Source organism: Pelodiscus sinensis, chromosome 1 (genome assembly GCF_052426305.1).
Source record: "Pelodiscus sinensis isolate ZL-2025 chromosome 1, ASM5242630v1, whole genome shotgun sequence".
Taxonomy (NCBI): Eukaryota; Metazoa; Chordata; order Testudines; family Trionychidae; genus Pelodiscus; species Pelodiscus sinensis.
The window spans coordinates 353129431-353143625 of record NC_143052.1 but is presented as its reverse complement, the minus strand read 5'-3'; the positions used below and the strand labels follow the sequence as shown (position 1 = coordinate 353143625).

At 48.8% G+C, this 14195-nt stretch overlaps 1 protein-coding gene and 1 long non-coding RNA gene across 2 annotated transcripts; one reads left to right on the top strand and one right to left on the bottom strand.

Moving 5' to 3' along the window:
• Window positions 1–5886: 5886 nt before the first annotated feature.
• Window positions 5887–7581, bottom strand: LOC142827338 (uncharacterized). Its single transcript, XR_012902044.2, has 2 exons — window positions 7365–7581; window positions 5887–6443 (listed from the first exon to the last, which is right to left on the bottom strand). It is a non-coding gene; the product is annotated as an uncharacterized LOC142827338 (long non-coding RNA).
• A 5428-nt stretch (window positions 7582–13009) lies between these two features.
• On the top strand, window positions 13010–13948 carry LOC142829813 (olfactory receptor 52K2-like). The gene has a single exon (XM_075931538.2). The coding sequence runs from the start codon at window positions 13010–13012 to the stop codon at window positions 13946–13948; it is 939 nt and encodes a 312-aa protein (XP_075787653.2).
• Window positions 13949–14195: the final 247 nt, after the last annotated feature.

Genomic DNA, 14195 nt, shown 5'->3' with positions numbered 1-14195 from the left:
CCCATTTGTGCCTTATTTTCCTCTCCAGTGTTGAGTAATGCATTGCATGTGGTATGAACATCATGCAGCCCTCAGCATCCGGGAATAGTAGGAATCACAGTCAGGTACAGGCTGTTAAAGAAAATGGCAGAGTACCACTATATTTCAAGGATATTTGCCATTTTATGTGAAAAGGCATTCTAAGGTTGTGTTCTGCATAACTCTTTCACTGCCCTGTGTTGTAGGATCATAGAACACTAGAACTGGAAGGGACCTCGAGAGGTCATCAAGTCCAGTCTCCTGCCCTCATGGCAGGACCAAACACCATCTAGATCATTCCTCTCAGGTGTCTGTCTAACCTGCTCTTAAATATCTCCAGTGATGGAGACTCCACAACCACCCTAGGCAAGCAGCCTTCAACTCCCTGAATGGAGGTTCCAAAGAAGATGAAGAGTGACTGTTCTCAGTGGTGGCAGATGGCAGAACAAGGAGCAATGGTCTCAAGTTGCAGTAGGGGAGATCTAGGCTGGATATTAGGAAGAACTATTTCCCTAGGAGAGTGGTGAAGAACTGGGATGTTATATTGATGTATTGGGAGCAATGCCTGGGATGTAACCTCTTGAATCAGAGGCTCTGGTATGAGTCGGGTATAAGTCAGGACCTGCCCACGGAATTTGGAAAGAAGAGGGCTGATATTGCAGAAATACACGTTGCTAAGGAGTGCTAAGTACAAAGTACTCATGGGAACACTTTCTGATATTAAGTGGTACCAGACCATCCCAATATCAATAAATGGTACCGAAACATTCTCCAAGGATAACACAGACACATTGATCTCTCCTAAAAGATAAGGGCAGGATGAAAGTACATGACTTGTCTGAATCAGGGTTACAAAGATGGGTCTCAGAGGGAGTTTCTTGGGCCAGTCTAGGGGGTAGAGGAAAGTCCTACCAGTAACTGAGCTGGTCCAGTGTTACAGGCATCCCTGTCTTAGAATCTATGTTGCATGCGCCAGGAGCTATAACCATGACTCTCAACAATTAACTTGGCTTGGCACCTTCAAACCTTGATGGATCATGTGGTCATTGGGCACTTCAGTCAAAGTCATCTGTGAAAGCTCTCTGAACAGAGCTGTGACATCATACACGTACAGACACACAACTAACGAAAACTAGTCTTCCACATATTCATAAACAATCTGGAAAAAGGGTAAATAGTGAGATGGCAAAATTTGCAGATGATACAAAACTACATAAATTGTTATGTCCAGACCTTCTGAAAAGAGTCCCAAAGGGATACCACTAAACTGAGAGACCGGGCAACAGAAGGAGAGATGCAATTCTAAATGGAGGCATGTAAACTTATGTACATTGGAAAACATAATCTCCGTTAACATATAAAATGATAGGGTCTAAATTAGCACTTGTCACTCAAGAAAGAGACCTTGGTGCCCGTCAGTTTTCTCTTCTTCCCAAGGAAGAGGCTTGATATTGCAGAAATCACATTCCTAAGGAGTGCTAAGTAATCATGGGAACACTTTCTGATATTAAGTGGTATTAGACCATCCCAATATTAATAAATGGTTCTGAAACATTCCCCAAGGATAACACAGACACACTGATCTCTCCTAAAAGATAAGGGCAGGATGAGTATGTCTACACTACAGCGCTAATTCGAACTAAGCTAATTCGAACTAACGCATCCAGACTAAAAAACTAGTTCGAATTAGTGTTTTGCTAATTCAAACTAGCATGTCCACATTAAGTGGACCCTGAACCGGGGTTAAGGCTGGCCGGAACCAGTGCCGGCAGGGCATCAGATGAGGACTTAGAGCGTGGAGCTGCTGCCTCAGGCTAGCCGAGGGCTGAGCTTAAAGGGACCCGACCCCCACTCCAGACAGTTCTCAGGGGTGCCCCGCTTGCAAAGCAGTCCTGTCTTAGAGTGCCCTGAGTGCCCACACTGGGCACATCACAGCACTTGGCCATCAGACCGGCTGCACTTGCCGCAGGCTGCCATCTGGGGAGAGGGGACAATTGGGGGGCTGCAAGAGAGCTTCCACCCCCAGAAGCCTGCAGAGCCAGCCCAGTCCTCCCCATCGGGGGCTCGTACCCCATTCCTCCCTCACCTCCTTCCACTTACCCTTCCCTAGCCCCCCTTCCTGATGTACAAAATAAAGAAAACGTGTGGTCAAAAATAGAAACTCTCTTTATTGAACAAAACTCGGGGAGATTGGGAAAAGGAGGTGGGAGAGGGGAAGAGAGAGGGTGGGAGAGGGGAGGGCAACTAAAATGATCAGGGGTTTGGAACAGGTCCCATATGAAGAGAGGCTAAAGAGACTGGGACTTTTCAGCTTAGAAAAGAGGAGACTGAGGGGGGATATGATAGAGGTCTATAAAAACATGGGTGGTATGGAGAGGGTGCATAAAGAACAGTTCTTCATTAGTTCCCATAACAGAAGGACTAGAGGACACCAGATGAAATGAATGGGTAGCAGGCTTCAAACTAATAAAAGAAAGTTCTTCTTCACAAAGCAAATAGTCAACCTGTGGAACTCCTTGCTGCAGGAGGCTGTGAAGGCTAGAACTTAACAGAGTTTAAAGAGAAGTTAGATCAATTCATGGAGGTTGGGTCCATGGAGTGGTATTAGCCAGGGGGTAGAAATGGTGTCCCTGGCCTCTGTTTGTGGAAGGCTGAAGATGGATGGCACGAGACAAATGGCTTGGTCATTGTCTTGGTCCATCCCCTCCAGGGTCCCTAGGGTTGGCCGCTGTAGGCAGACAGATTACTGGGCGAGACGGACCTTTGGTCTGACCCAGTACGGCCATTCTAAGCTCAGGGTCAGGGGTCTCACTGGACCACCCTGATTTTCATGCAAACCCGCTCCTGGGTGGCCAGGCTGGCAGCTATCCTGCCCAAGCCGGCCACTTTCCTGTGCCTAGTGCGGAGGTCGTGGTTGAGGTCCACGATGTCCACACTAGACCAGGCGGGCGCCCGCCTCTTGCGGACCTGGGCAGACTCCCGGGAGCCGCCAGCCTGGTCCCGGGAAGAGGGGGAGGGCTGGGTGGCAGCGGGTGGCTGGCTCGTGCCGTGCCAGGTGCAGGGTCTGCTGGCTGGGTGCTGGCAGGCTTGCACCTGGCACGGGCACCGTAGCCAGCCCGTGCCCCTTTAAGGGGTCCGGGGCCGGGAGGGGGGCAGAAGAGTTTCCCTGGTGTTGGCCAGAGTGGCCACCAGGGAAAGCTGGGGAGGGCTAGCCTCCCACTAGTTCGAATTAAGTGGCTTAATTCGAACTAGGCGTTAGTCCTCGTAGAATGAGATTTACCTAGTTCGAATTAAGCGCTCCGCTAGTTCAAATTAAGTTCGAACTAGCGGTTTGCCTGCGTAGCGCCTATCAAAGTTAATTCAAACTAACATCTGTTAGTTCGAATTAACTTTGTCGTGTAGACATACCCGATGACAGTACGTAACTTGCTTGAATTAGGGTAAAAAGAGGAAAGCATCTTTTCTGAAAACATCTTCTCACTGTGCAGCAGCAGAAAAAATGGATAGTATTTGGAAACGTTAGCAAAGGGATTAGTAATAAGACAGGGTGCGTCTACACTGCACTGTTATTTCATGATAACTAGCATTATTTCAAAATAACAATGTGAGTGTCTACACAGCCATTCCGTTAGTTCGAAATAGCAAATAGTGTTTGGAAATAGCTGTGTAGCTCAGCACAGCAGCTGTGTTCTCCTGACCTCTGGCCATGCTGTCAACATGGGGTGTTGTTAGGAATGGTGAAGTGGCCTCATTCTCCTGGGCAGCTGCTATGCCCCCCTGGACTTTTCAGTTTAGAAAAGAGGAGACTGAGGGGGGATATGATAGAGGTCTATAAAATCATGAGTGGTGTGGAAAGGGCGAATAAAGCAAAGTTATTTATTATTTCCCATGATATAAGGACTAGAGGACACCAAATGAAATTAATGGGGAGCAGGTTTAAAACGAATAAAAGAAAGTTCTTCTTCACACAGCGTATAGTCAACCTGTGGAACTCCTTGCCAGAGGAGGATGTGAAGGCTAGGACTATAATAGAGTTTAAAGAGAAGCTAGGTAATTTCATGGAGGTTAGGTTCATAAAAGGCTATTAGTCAGGGGATAGAATTGGTGTCCCTGGCCTCTGTTTGTCAGAGGCTGGAGATGGATGGCATGAAACAAATCGCTTGATCATTGTCTTCGGTCCACCTCTTCTGGGGCACCTGGTGCTGGCCACTGTCAGCAGACAGGTTACTGAGCTAGATGGACCTTTGGTCTGATCCAGTATGGCCGTTCTTATGTTCTTATGACTGCATCCGAGGCAGACAGTGTGTCTGGAGGGAGGGTACATTAGTGGATGGACATGCCATAGGGCTTGTAACCAGCACACAGGATGATCCCCCAAAAGGTAACATGTGACAGAGATAGGATGAGGAGAGTGTGGGTCCCCGGGCTCAGGGTGGGGTGGGGATAAGCCATGTGGGCTTCCCGTTTTAGCCTGAGCCTCCTTCCTTTAGTTGGTGTTCCTCCCCGCTTCTCCCTAGTGGTTGACCCCCTCTACTTCTGCAATATCCTGGGTGAGAGGGGTACCCACTGGTTATAGAATCAGAGAATCAGAGGGCTGGAAGAGACCTCAAGCGTCATCAAGTCTAACCCCCTGCTTAAAGCAGGTCCAATCAATCGTGCCAGCCAGGCTTGGTCAAGCCAGGACTTAAAAACCTCCAGGGATGGAGATTCCACCCCCTCCCTGGCTGTTCCCTTCTAAAATGTAGGATGCCGTGTGAGTGAACTCCAGGTCGTGTAGGCCCTGGGAGGATGAAGGAATCACACAGTGACCAGCTCCATGGTACTAGTTGTGACACTGGAGGGTACAGCCTGTTTCTGCGGAAGAGTTTCAGCTGCCATATATGTATTCAGATTAGAGGTTAACAAAGGGACCCTGGAAAATACATCTGAGGTCAGAAAGCCGGGATCAGAAAGCCTTTATCATGCCCTTCATCCTGTATCAACTCAGGACCACGCCATATGGGCTTCCACAGGGCAGCAGTGACTTTCTGGAGACCGATGGACTTGATAATACAACTCCATGGGCCGTACAGCTACGATCCACTGAACTGATTTCTGATCCCGTATCGTGTGGCAGCCTCCCCACCCGTAGTGCCGACGGCAGGGCAGTGCCCACAGAACAGACAGTGATGCTGAGCTTTGGGCAGGTCCAGTTTCCCCAGACAAGCTGAGCTCCTGTTAGCATGAAATTACTTCCCTCCTGCGGGAGGCTCTCAAGCTGTAGTTCTCCAGGGTTTAATTTCTGCTCGTCCCACCGCTCACAGGGCTGCGGGAATTGTCTGTGTATCCCGGACCACCTGGGAGCCCCCAGGGACTGGACAGGGGAGTCATAAAGGCAACAGTTCAGCACAGCGAGTGTCAGACCGGCGAGACTGATTCTCTTACTTCTGCCTCACTGTCACAGGACGAAGATTTTTTGTTTCTCTCTGCTGAGCAAGACTGCGGTGAGTAACTGGTTCTGCATTTACGGTAGTGCTCAGTTCTGAGGAAGGATTCCACAGCTCAATCTAGGCCCATGTGGGTAGGAATTCCCCGGCACAGCATAGAACTGACTGAAACCCCCAGGGATTTACAAGGTCAAACTGGACCGACCGATGCATTAGAAATTGTTTAGACAAATATCGGTCCTTAACATCAGTGTCTGGTTTCTTACTGTGTCCTTCTCTCTGCCTCAGTAGCTTCCTGTTTTGTGCAGTGAGGTTTTCCCTCCCGTATGGTGACGTTTCCAAATGCAGAGACTTCACTGCACTGTGAGCTAGAACAGCCAATGTCTCTGCATTGAGTATTTGTGTTACTAGAGGATTCACAATGAAAAAAATGGGTCACACACTGGCAGAATCTGCTCTCATATTCTGCCTTCCATGTGGTACTCCAGATTAAGAGGGACTTCCCTGAGAGCAAAATGGGTGCCCAGGACACAGGTGTTTTGAAATCTCCACGTTTCATACTCTGTCTGAGAATGTCACAGAATAGGGGCGTTTCCTTCAGACGCTCCAAGCTCCCAAGCAGAATATCACTTTCTATTAGCCAAAAGCTGAGTCCCAGGGTTAAATTTTGGACCCCTTCACGTTAACCTAAATCGACATCTAGGGACTTAAATCATAGAGTCATAGAATCACAGAACAATGAACCTGAATGGTAATTGAGTCCAGTCCCCTGTTTTCATGGTAGGAGCAATCATGGTCTGATTTAAATCGACCATGAGCTTCCAGTGACGTACGCTGGAGTCAGCCCATGGCCTCGAGGGGTGGGCGACGTCGGTCTGGATCAAAGAAAAACTGACAGTAGAGTAGCTGAAATCTCCAACTCCCAGGCTTAAAGGTTCAAAACAATCAGGATCACAGCGTCTTTCAGGGAGGGAGCTAGGAGCCCTTTCTTCTTTGGGTCTGCAGAGGAGAAAAAGCAGTTTTGGGTTCTGGCTTAGAAGAAACCAGGCAGCTCTGGCAAATTCCCAGCAGGGCAGGTCCAGGAATGCACAGTGTGGGAGGAGACTGGAGCAGACATGCTGTATCCAGATGACAGTGGCAGGAAGACCTGAAATCAGGCGGGTAGGGGATGAGTGGCCTGTGTCACGCACGGACCACAGAGGCGGTATAAGAACTCCTAGGGCAGGAGGTGTCTTATGTGATAATGTAGCATGGACCTCACTACAGCAGATGGTCCCTGACACCATCTGTCCTCCAGACTGTCCCTGCTCCCATGAGCAACCCCACTGCAGCCTCCCAGCAATGTGAGCAAATGTCACCACTGAAAAGTAGCCCCCGGAAGGTTGTGCTTTCTAAGGAGCTGCAAGACACTAACACTTGGTGTCATTTGGAGGAAAGGTGACTCCCGTTGGCTCCTTTTAAGGCCCACGTCCTCTGTCTCTCCTATTGGGTCTGCCCCACTCACCTTCCCTGCATGGGTTGAGCTGCTTCCGGGGTTCCCTGGACTCCTATTTAAGCAGCTCAGGCTAGCCTCCCTCTTTTCCCACTGCAGGCAGACACTGAGTTGAACCTAGTCTGAGGAGCTATTTCTGTGAGCTGTCGTGGTGGGGTCTGGCATTTGATGTGGATCCTGGGGGTGGGTATCTCAGTGTGGCACTGATGGAATTTGTGGGGGATGTTGCTGGACACTGGACCTGAGAGCTGTGGGGTGGAGAGCAGCGTACACCCAGAGAAGCTGGCAATGCTGGGGGCTGTGGGGGAGGACAGGGAGGCACAGAAAGAAGCTATCCTGAGCATGGTGGAGGAGACAGGAGGTGTACAGGGACAGCCAAGCAGCACTGCAGGAGTAGGCACAGGGAAGAGAGGGTGGAAAGGACTCACAGATAGATGGGCAGCTTTCTGATTGCTGGTTCAAAGCCTATGCTGGCCCTTTTCCTTGTTGCGGTCGTGTTTGGGCATGTGTCAGGGTCTCTTTGCCCTGTCAAGCCGCAGAACTGCAGCCTGGGTTCCACAACCTTTACGCGGTTTTGTTTCCAACTGTTGTTGTGTAACTTCAAGTATTTCACAGGTGGAAAGAAGCCCTGACCTTTGGGTTACACTTCACCCTGTGTTCATCAGCATGACAGTGTGATGACATCAGGGGGGCACAATTATGATGCCCTAGATGCAGGACAGAGTGTGTCAAATGTCAGTGTAAACGCTCCGATTTCCCAAATAGAGAGTCTAGCCAATGTGTATGCACGTATAATTTTCTTATCTGAAGCGATGGATAGTGGTTATCTATTGTCACCAGAAGTCACCGATGTGGTGTCCGAGCAACTATCTTGCTTTGTAAAAGGCTTATCACCTTTTGGGTGTGTGTGTGATCAGTGTGCTGCTCTGGTTCTCTGCGAATCATTGGAATGGTAAGCTCCATAAGAATCCCTGGGGGCCACAAATAGGGTAAGGGACAATGCACCAGGCCAGGTTTATTGTCGATGAAGCACAGTAATAGAATCATAGAACACTAGAACTGGAAGGCACCTGGAGAGGTCATCAAGTCCAGTCTCCTCCTCTCACAGCAGGACCAAGCACCATCTAGATCATCCCCTGACAGGTGTCTGTCTACCCTGCCCTTAAATATCTCCACTGATGGAGATTCCACAACCCCCCTAAGCAACCCACACCTCCCTTCGGATACCAGAACACTCAACTGAGGGAAAGACGGTATCTTGAGTCTGGCACCTAGTAGATTCTATGCAGATTCTGCAAGGATACTAAGAATGGGTGCCCATGACATTGGACACAGCTAAGACAGTTTCAGAAATTTTACCTCCCCTTTGGCTGGACAATGACAGCCCCTCTGAGATACATCTTTATACACAGATACCAACATGTTCCATAGGTTTCTTCATGTATTGCCGTGACAGCTTCTGACATCCTTGGGTGCCACCCATCACCTTGTATATGTCTGTTCAATCAAAACAACACTATCCATCATGCTGAACCTGGATTTGGATGTTCCTCTTATCTATGGGGAGTGTGCTGGCATCAAATTATATTTCCTAATGGGGTGTTTTGCTACCACTTTATTAGAATGAGTTTACAACTTGTACCTAGTGCCATCAAGTTTTTCTGTAATTTCAGCCTTGCTCTTGCCAGATTCTGTGAGTAGAGCCTGCCTCTTGCTCACAGGTCGACTTGGCTTTATAATAGCAACGTCTTGACTGCTTTTGACTAGGCCTCGGGCCTCAAGCCAGGACTATGATGTTTCAGTCCCTCTTCTTACTGAATGTGTCTGTAATTCAAATGGAGTAACCTCTGGGTAATGCTTTCAGTTTACCTAGGTGGATAGGAAGGGATAGCTCAGTGGTTTGAGCATTGGCTTGCTAAATCTAGGGTTATGAGTTCAATCCTTGTAGAAGCCATTTGGGGCAAAAATTTGTCAGGGATGGTACTTGGTCCTGCTCCATGACCTTTCAAGGTCAGTTCTAGGAAATAGGCAATCTCCATTTAATTATTTTAGGAAGGGCCTATTCAGGGACATGAGGAGTTCGAGAAAATATTAGGGGAGCTTACCTCTGTCTTCCTGAAAACACTCCAGACAGCCTCTGAGTAATGGATGTTATGACTCTGCAAGGGTGTGTGACCAGGACACTCCATGTTGTGGAATCGGTATTTTTCCCATAAATGGGTGTTAGGATTGTTTCCTCCTATTAGCCATTATTGAGACCGTCAGTGGTTCTGGACCCCTGCACAAGAGGACTCCTGGCAACATCTGAGGGAAAAGAACTGAACTAGGGAAAGGTGTGGACCCAAGCTAAAGAGATTGTTTTTCCTGAATATGGAAACCTGAAAAACCCAAACTGTCGATAATAAACTTTTATTTTTCAACCTGAACCCAGTAAGTCTTCACGTGATGTGTGTGGGGTAGGGGTGAACCACAGCTTCATTACTACAGATGTGCATTGTCCTCTCCACATTGGGGGATGGGCAAAGCAGGTAACAAGTTCAAACAGCTTGGAGTTTGGACCGGGGCAGGATGGGTTTTTTCTGGGGTCTCATAGACTCATAGACTTTAAGGTCAGAAGGGACCATTATGATCATCTAGTTTGACCCCCTGCACAGTGCAGGCCACAGAATCTCACCCACCTCTCTTAGAATAATCCTCTCAAGCTAAGGAGGTCTCAAGCTAAGGAGCTACTGGTTCTCTTGCCTGTTGTTTCTCTATTGTTGATGTATGCAGTGGCTGATCAGAGACCCTGAATGTCACTGTAGCTGGGTGTGTCCATGCCCGTGTGAATGTTGGTGGAAGTAGACTGTGGATGGGGGCCTGCCTTGTCTCCCAGCAGCATATTGAGAGAGGGATCCCAGGCTGGTGATTCAGAGAGTTCTGTTGTACCTCAGTTCCAGGTGACACCCCGGGGGGAACCTGTTATGCGTTGCTTCTCAGTTGCTTCCATCTTTCCAAATGTGTGGACAGTCTATTCATGCTCTCCTTCCCCATTGCAGGTTACACCTATTCCAACAGCATATTGGTTGCCTGTATCTCCTCCACACTCCCCAGTCATCCTTGCCTCCCACAACCCCATGCTCCCCACAGCTCTTCTTCTACCAGGGTTGAAGGGCTTCCATTCCCACCTGCTCCCTTGCGCAGGGTCAATCAACGATTGTGCCTCACCAGTGAGAAATTTCCCACAGGAGTGGTGAGGCCAAGGCACCGATGCAGCTTCTCTCGTGACACCCTGACGCATTGCGGGGTGCTCCAAGGACAGCCGGAGAGGAGCAATTCTCCAGGTGAGCAGTCTGCACGTTCTATAATGAGAGCAGAGAACTCTGGGAAATGTGAGGGCCTATATAAATACAGCTGACCTGCGAGCTACTGGGACACAGGCGTTAAACCAAAGAGGCTGAAACACCAATTGCTAGGCAGCTCTGTTAGTAATTCCTGGTGAGGATTGCACATTCATTCCTCAGCGTACTGATCTCATGGGCTTAAAACAAGGGTGGGGAACTACAGGCCCAGGGCAGATGCAGCCCCTGGCTTGCCTGAATCTGACCTCTGAGGCTCACGGCCCCTGTCCTCTGCACTGGGAAGCCTGCTGGTGCTCCAGATCCCCCTTCTTGCCCTACCATGGGGCTGGAGCACACAAAATCTACTAGACTGCCCCCGCCCCCCAGTCTCTGTGGAATGTAAGAAGTGTCCTTCTGCTTCTTAGGCTCCGCTGAGAGGTTTTTCGTGTGTGGCCCCCGAATGATTTTGGCCCCAACCCAAAAAAGGTTCCTCTTTCCCTGACATAACTTTATTAAACCTTTTCTGCCATCTTCACACTCCATTGGTTTTCAGGCATGAAAAGGATTAGTGGCTGAGTTGCAGACACGTGTCTCTGCTCACGCTTGTAGGTTACAACCTCTAAAAATGATGTGTCAGAGAAAGCTGCATGCCTGGAAGAAATTCTCTCACCCAAAGCAATAAGTGAACTAACAGAGGTCCAGGCCTCAAGCCCCACCTACCAAGACCCCTCAGTCCTAGCCCATTCTGATGAGCACAATGTCACAGTCCAGCAAGGATATGTCTCTTTCTGTGGGGAAAACGTGGCTCCTTTCCAACATAAGAACTGCGATGTGAATCGGATTTATGGGCCATCCAGTCCAGTGATTTCTGTTTCGCACTGATTGTCCCAGATGTTGCAGAAGGTGTAAGAACCCCAGCAGTAGATGGACCATAAGAACATAAGAACGGCCGTACTGGGTCAGACCAAAGGTCCATCTAGCCCAGTATCCTGCCTGCCGACAGTGGCCAGCACCAGGTGCCCCAGAGAGGGTGGACCATAATGAGGGTGACACTGTACTGCCTCCTGGCTAGAGCTTGGCTCTCCTCCGAATGAGGCTGGTGAATAGACTTCCCAAAATACTTATGGAGCTGTAATTATTCTAACTGGACTGTCTCACCATTCATATAAATGTCCAAGCCCTTCCTGGTACTTACTTTGCTGGTGGCCTTAACTACATCTCTACCAGTCAGTATTTTAGACACTTTTCCCATGTCCCCTTCTTATTCATCTCCTTTGGATCATTCATGTTGCCCTTTCCTGAAACCAAGTGTAACAATGAGGAGGGGCGGAAAGAGGGACATGGGTCCAAGAGCCAGAGCTGGAAGGAAAGGGCAGTATCCCAGGCAGACAGTGTGACAGGAAGGAGAATACATTAGTGCAGCCATGTGCCCTGGCTTGGGGTGAGGTGGGGACAAGTCATGTAGGGGAGTCACACGGGGGTCTGGTATCCCTCCCCACGACTCCTCACTGCCAGAACCCCTCTAATTCTGCAACTTCTTGTATGAAATGGGTGCCCAGGACTACACAGTAGACTGCAGAGGTAGATGGAACATTGACAGATGGATGTCATGGTGTAGTGTTTTCTGCAGGATTCCCCATCCAACTCCTCCTGTGATACTCAGTTTCTGTCTATGCTTTCACTGTGTCCCATGATGCCAGGTCCCTGTCCTGAGTCTGTACAGTTACATGAGAAACTCATTAGGTGTTTGAGGAATACAAGCTTTTCTTTCCAATGGGAAGACACATTGCAGTTACTGACATCAAATTCATCAGGCATCATGCTGCCCATTTGGCTGGCTTAGAATCATAGAATCAAAGAATCACAGGGCTGGAAGGGACCTCAGGAGTCATCGAGTCCAGCCCCCTGCCCAAAGCAGGACCAACCCTGACTCCATCATCCCAGCCAGGGCTTGGTCAAGCCGAGACTTAACCTCTAGGGATGGAGATTTCACCCCCTCCCTAGGGAACCCATCCCAGTGCTTCTCCACCCTCCTAGGGAAATAGTTTTTCCTACTATCCAACCTAGGCCTTCCCACTGTAACTTGAGACCATTGCTCCTTGTTCTGCCATCTGCCACCACTGAAAACAGCCTCTCTCCAGCTGCTTTGGAACCCCCCTGCATGTAGTTGAAGGCTGCTCTCAAATCCCACCTTACTCTTCTCTTCTGTAGACTAAATAAGTCCAAATCCCTCAGCATCTCCTCGTAGGTCATGTGTTCCAGACCCATAATCTTTTTGGTTGCCCTCCACTGGACCCTCTCCAATGCATTCACATCCTTCCTAAGGTGGGAGGCCCAGAATTCGACGCAATACTCCCGATGTGGCCTCACCAGTGCCAAATAAAGGGGAATAATCACTTCTCTGGATCTGCTGGCAATACTCCTCCTAATTCACCCTAATATGCCATTAGCCTTCTTGTCTACTAGGGCACCCTGCTGACTCATATCTAGCTTCTCATTCACTGTAAACCCCTTTTCTGGGGCTTAGTGAGCTCTCTGTGAGAACTTATTTGGACTTGACTATGACCTGCACAGTCTGGTTTCACCTGTAAACAATGCCACCTCACTGCTCACCCTCCTTTCCAGATTGATAATAACTATCAAATATTGAGCACTGTGTTTTTTACAATAGTGTACTATGATAATCACTGGGCTTCCCTTCCTTCACAGGCACCATGGGCAATTCTGAGCCCAACTGAGGCATTCACGGTTTCATGGCAGCTCTCAACATCACCCCCTCTGAATCTTTATCATTCATCCTAGTAGGCTTCCCTGGCCTGGAAGCTGTTCACATCTGGATTTCCATCCCAATATTCCTGTCCTATGTGATTGGCCTGCTGGGAAACTTCACTCTTCTCTTTGTGGTAGGCAAAGAGCAGACCCTGCATAAGCCGATGTACCTGCTGCTCTGCATGCTGGCGCTTGTAGAAATGGGAGCATCCACCTGTGTCGTTCCAAAGGCCATGTGGATATTTTGGTTCAACTGGAAAAGCATTACAATGAATGGTTGCCTCACCCAGATGTTCTTCTTTCACACGGCTACTATGATGCATTCAGCCATCCTCGTGACAATGGCCTTCGATCGTTACATTGCCATATGTAACCCTCTGAGATATTCCACCATCCTCACCAATGCACGAATCACTAAGCTGGGGCTAGCGGGTTTGATAAGAGCTGTTCTCTTCATTCTGCCTCTGCCCCTGTTCCTGAACAGGCTGCCGTTCTGTGACAACCTAATTATCCCCAATACTTACTGTGACCATATGTCTGTGGCAAAGATTTCCTGTGGGGACATCACAGTCAACACAATATATGGCTTTGTCGTCATGTTTATAGTCTATGGGATTGACCTCATGCTCATTGCTCTATCCTATAGCTTGATCATCAGGGCCGTGTTCATCATCTCCTCCAGGAAAGCCCACCAAAAGGCCCTCAACACCTGCACCTCCCACCTCTCTGTGATGCTCATGTCTTATCCTCCTGGCATCATCTTCAGTATGACACATCGGTTTGGTCAAGGCATCGCTCCACATGTTCACATCATCTTGGCCAACCTCTACTTCCTTATCCCCCCCATGCTCAACCCTATTGTGTATGGGGTCAAAAACAAAGAGCTCCATGACAAAGTGAGCAAATACACCTGTAGAATTTAATTGCACGGGGCCACTATCTTCAAACTTGCATGCTGAGAGGGGGAAGGGATAGCACCTTGCTAAACAAGGGTGCTTTGTCCCAGTTGGGCTGCGCTCAGCATTGTGGCACATCAGAGCCTCAGGAGCTCCTTACACCTAATATATTTTCTCTCCATCACCATACACTTCTATATAAGAACATAAGAATGTAAGAACATAAGAACGGCCATACTGGGTCAGACCAAAGGTCCATCTAGCCCAGTGTCCT

Coding starts and splice junctions, on each gene's coding strand:
- LOC142829813 (XM_075931538.2), top strand. CDS start 13,010: ATGGCAGCTCTCAACATCACCCCCTCTGAATCTTTATCATTCATCCTA.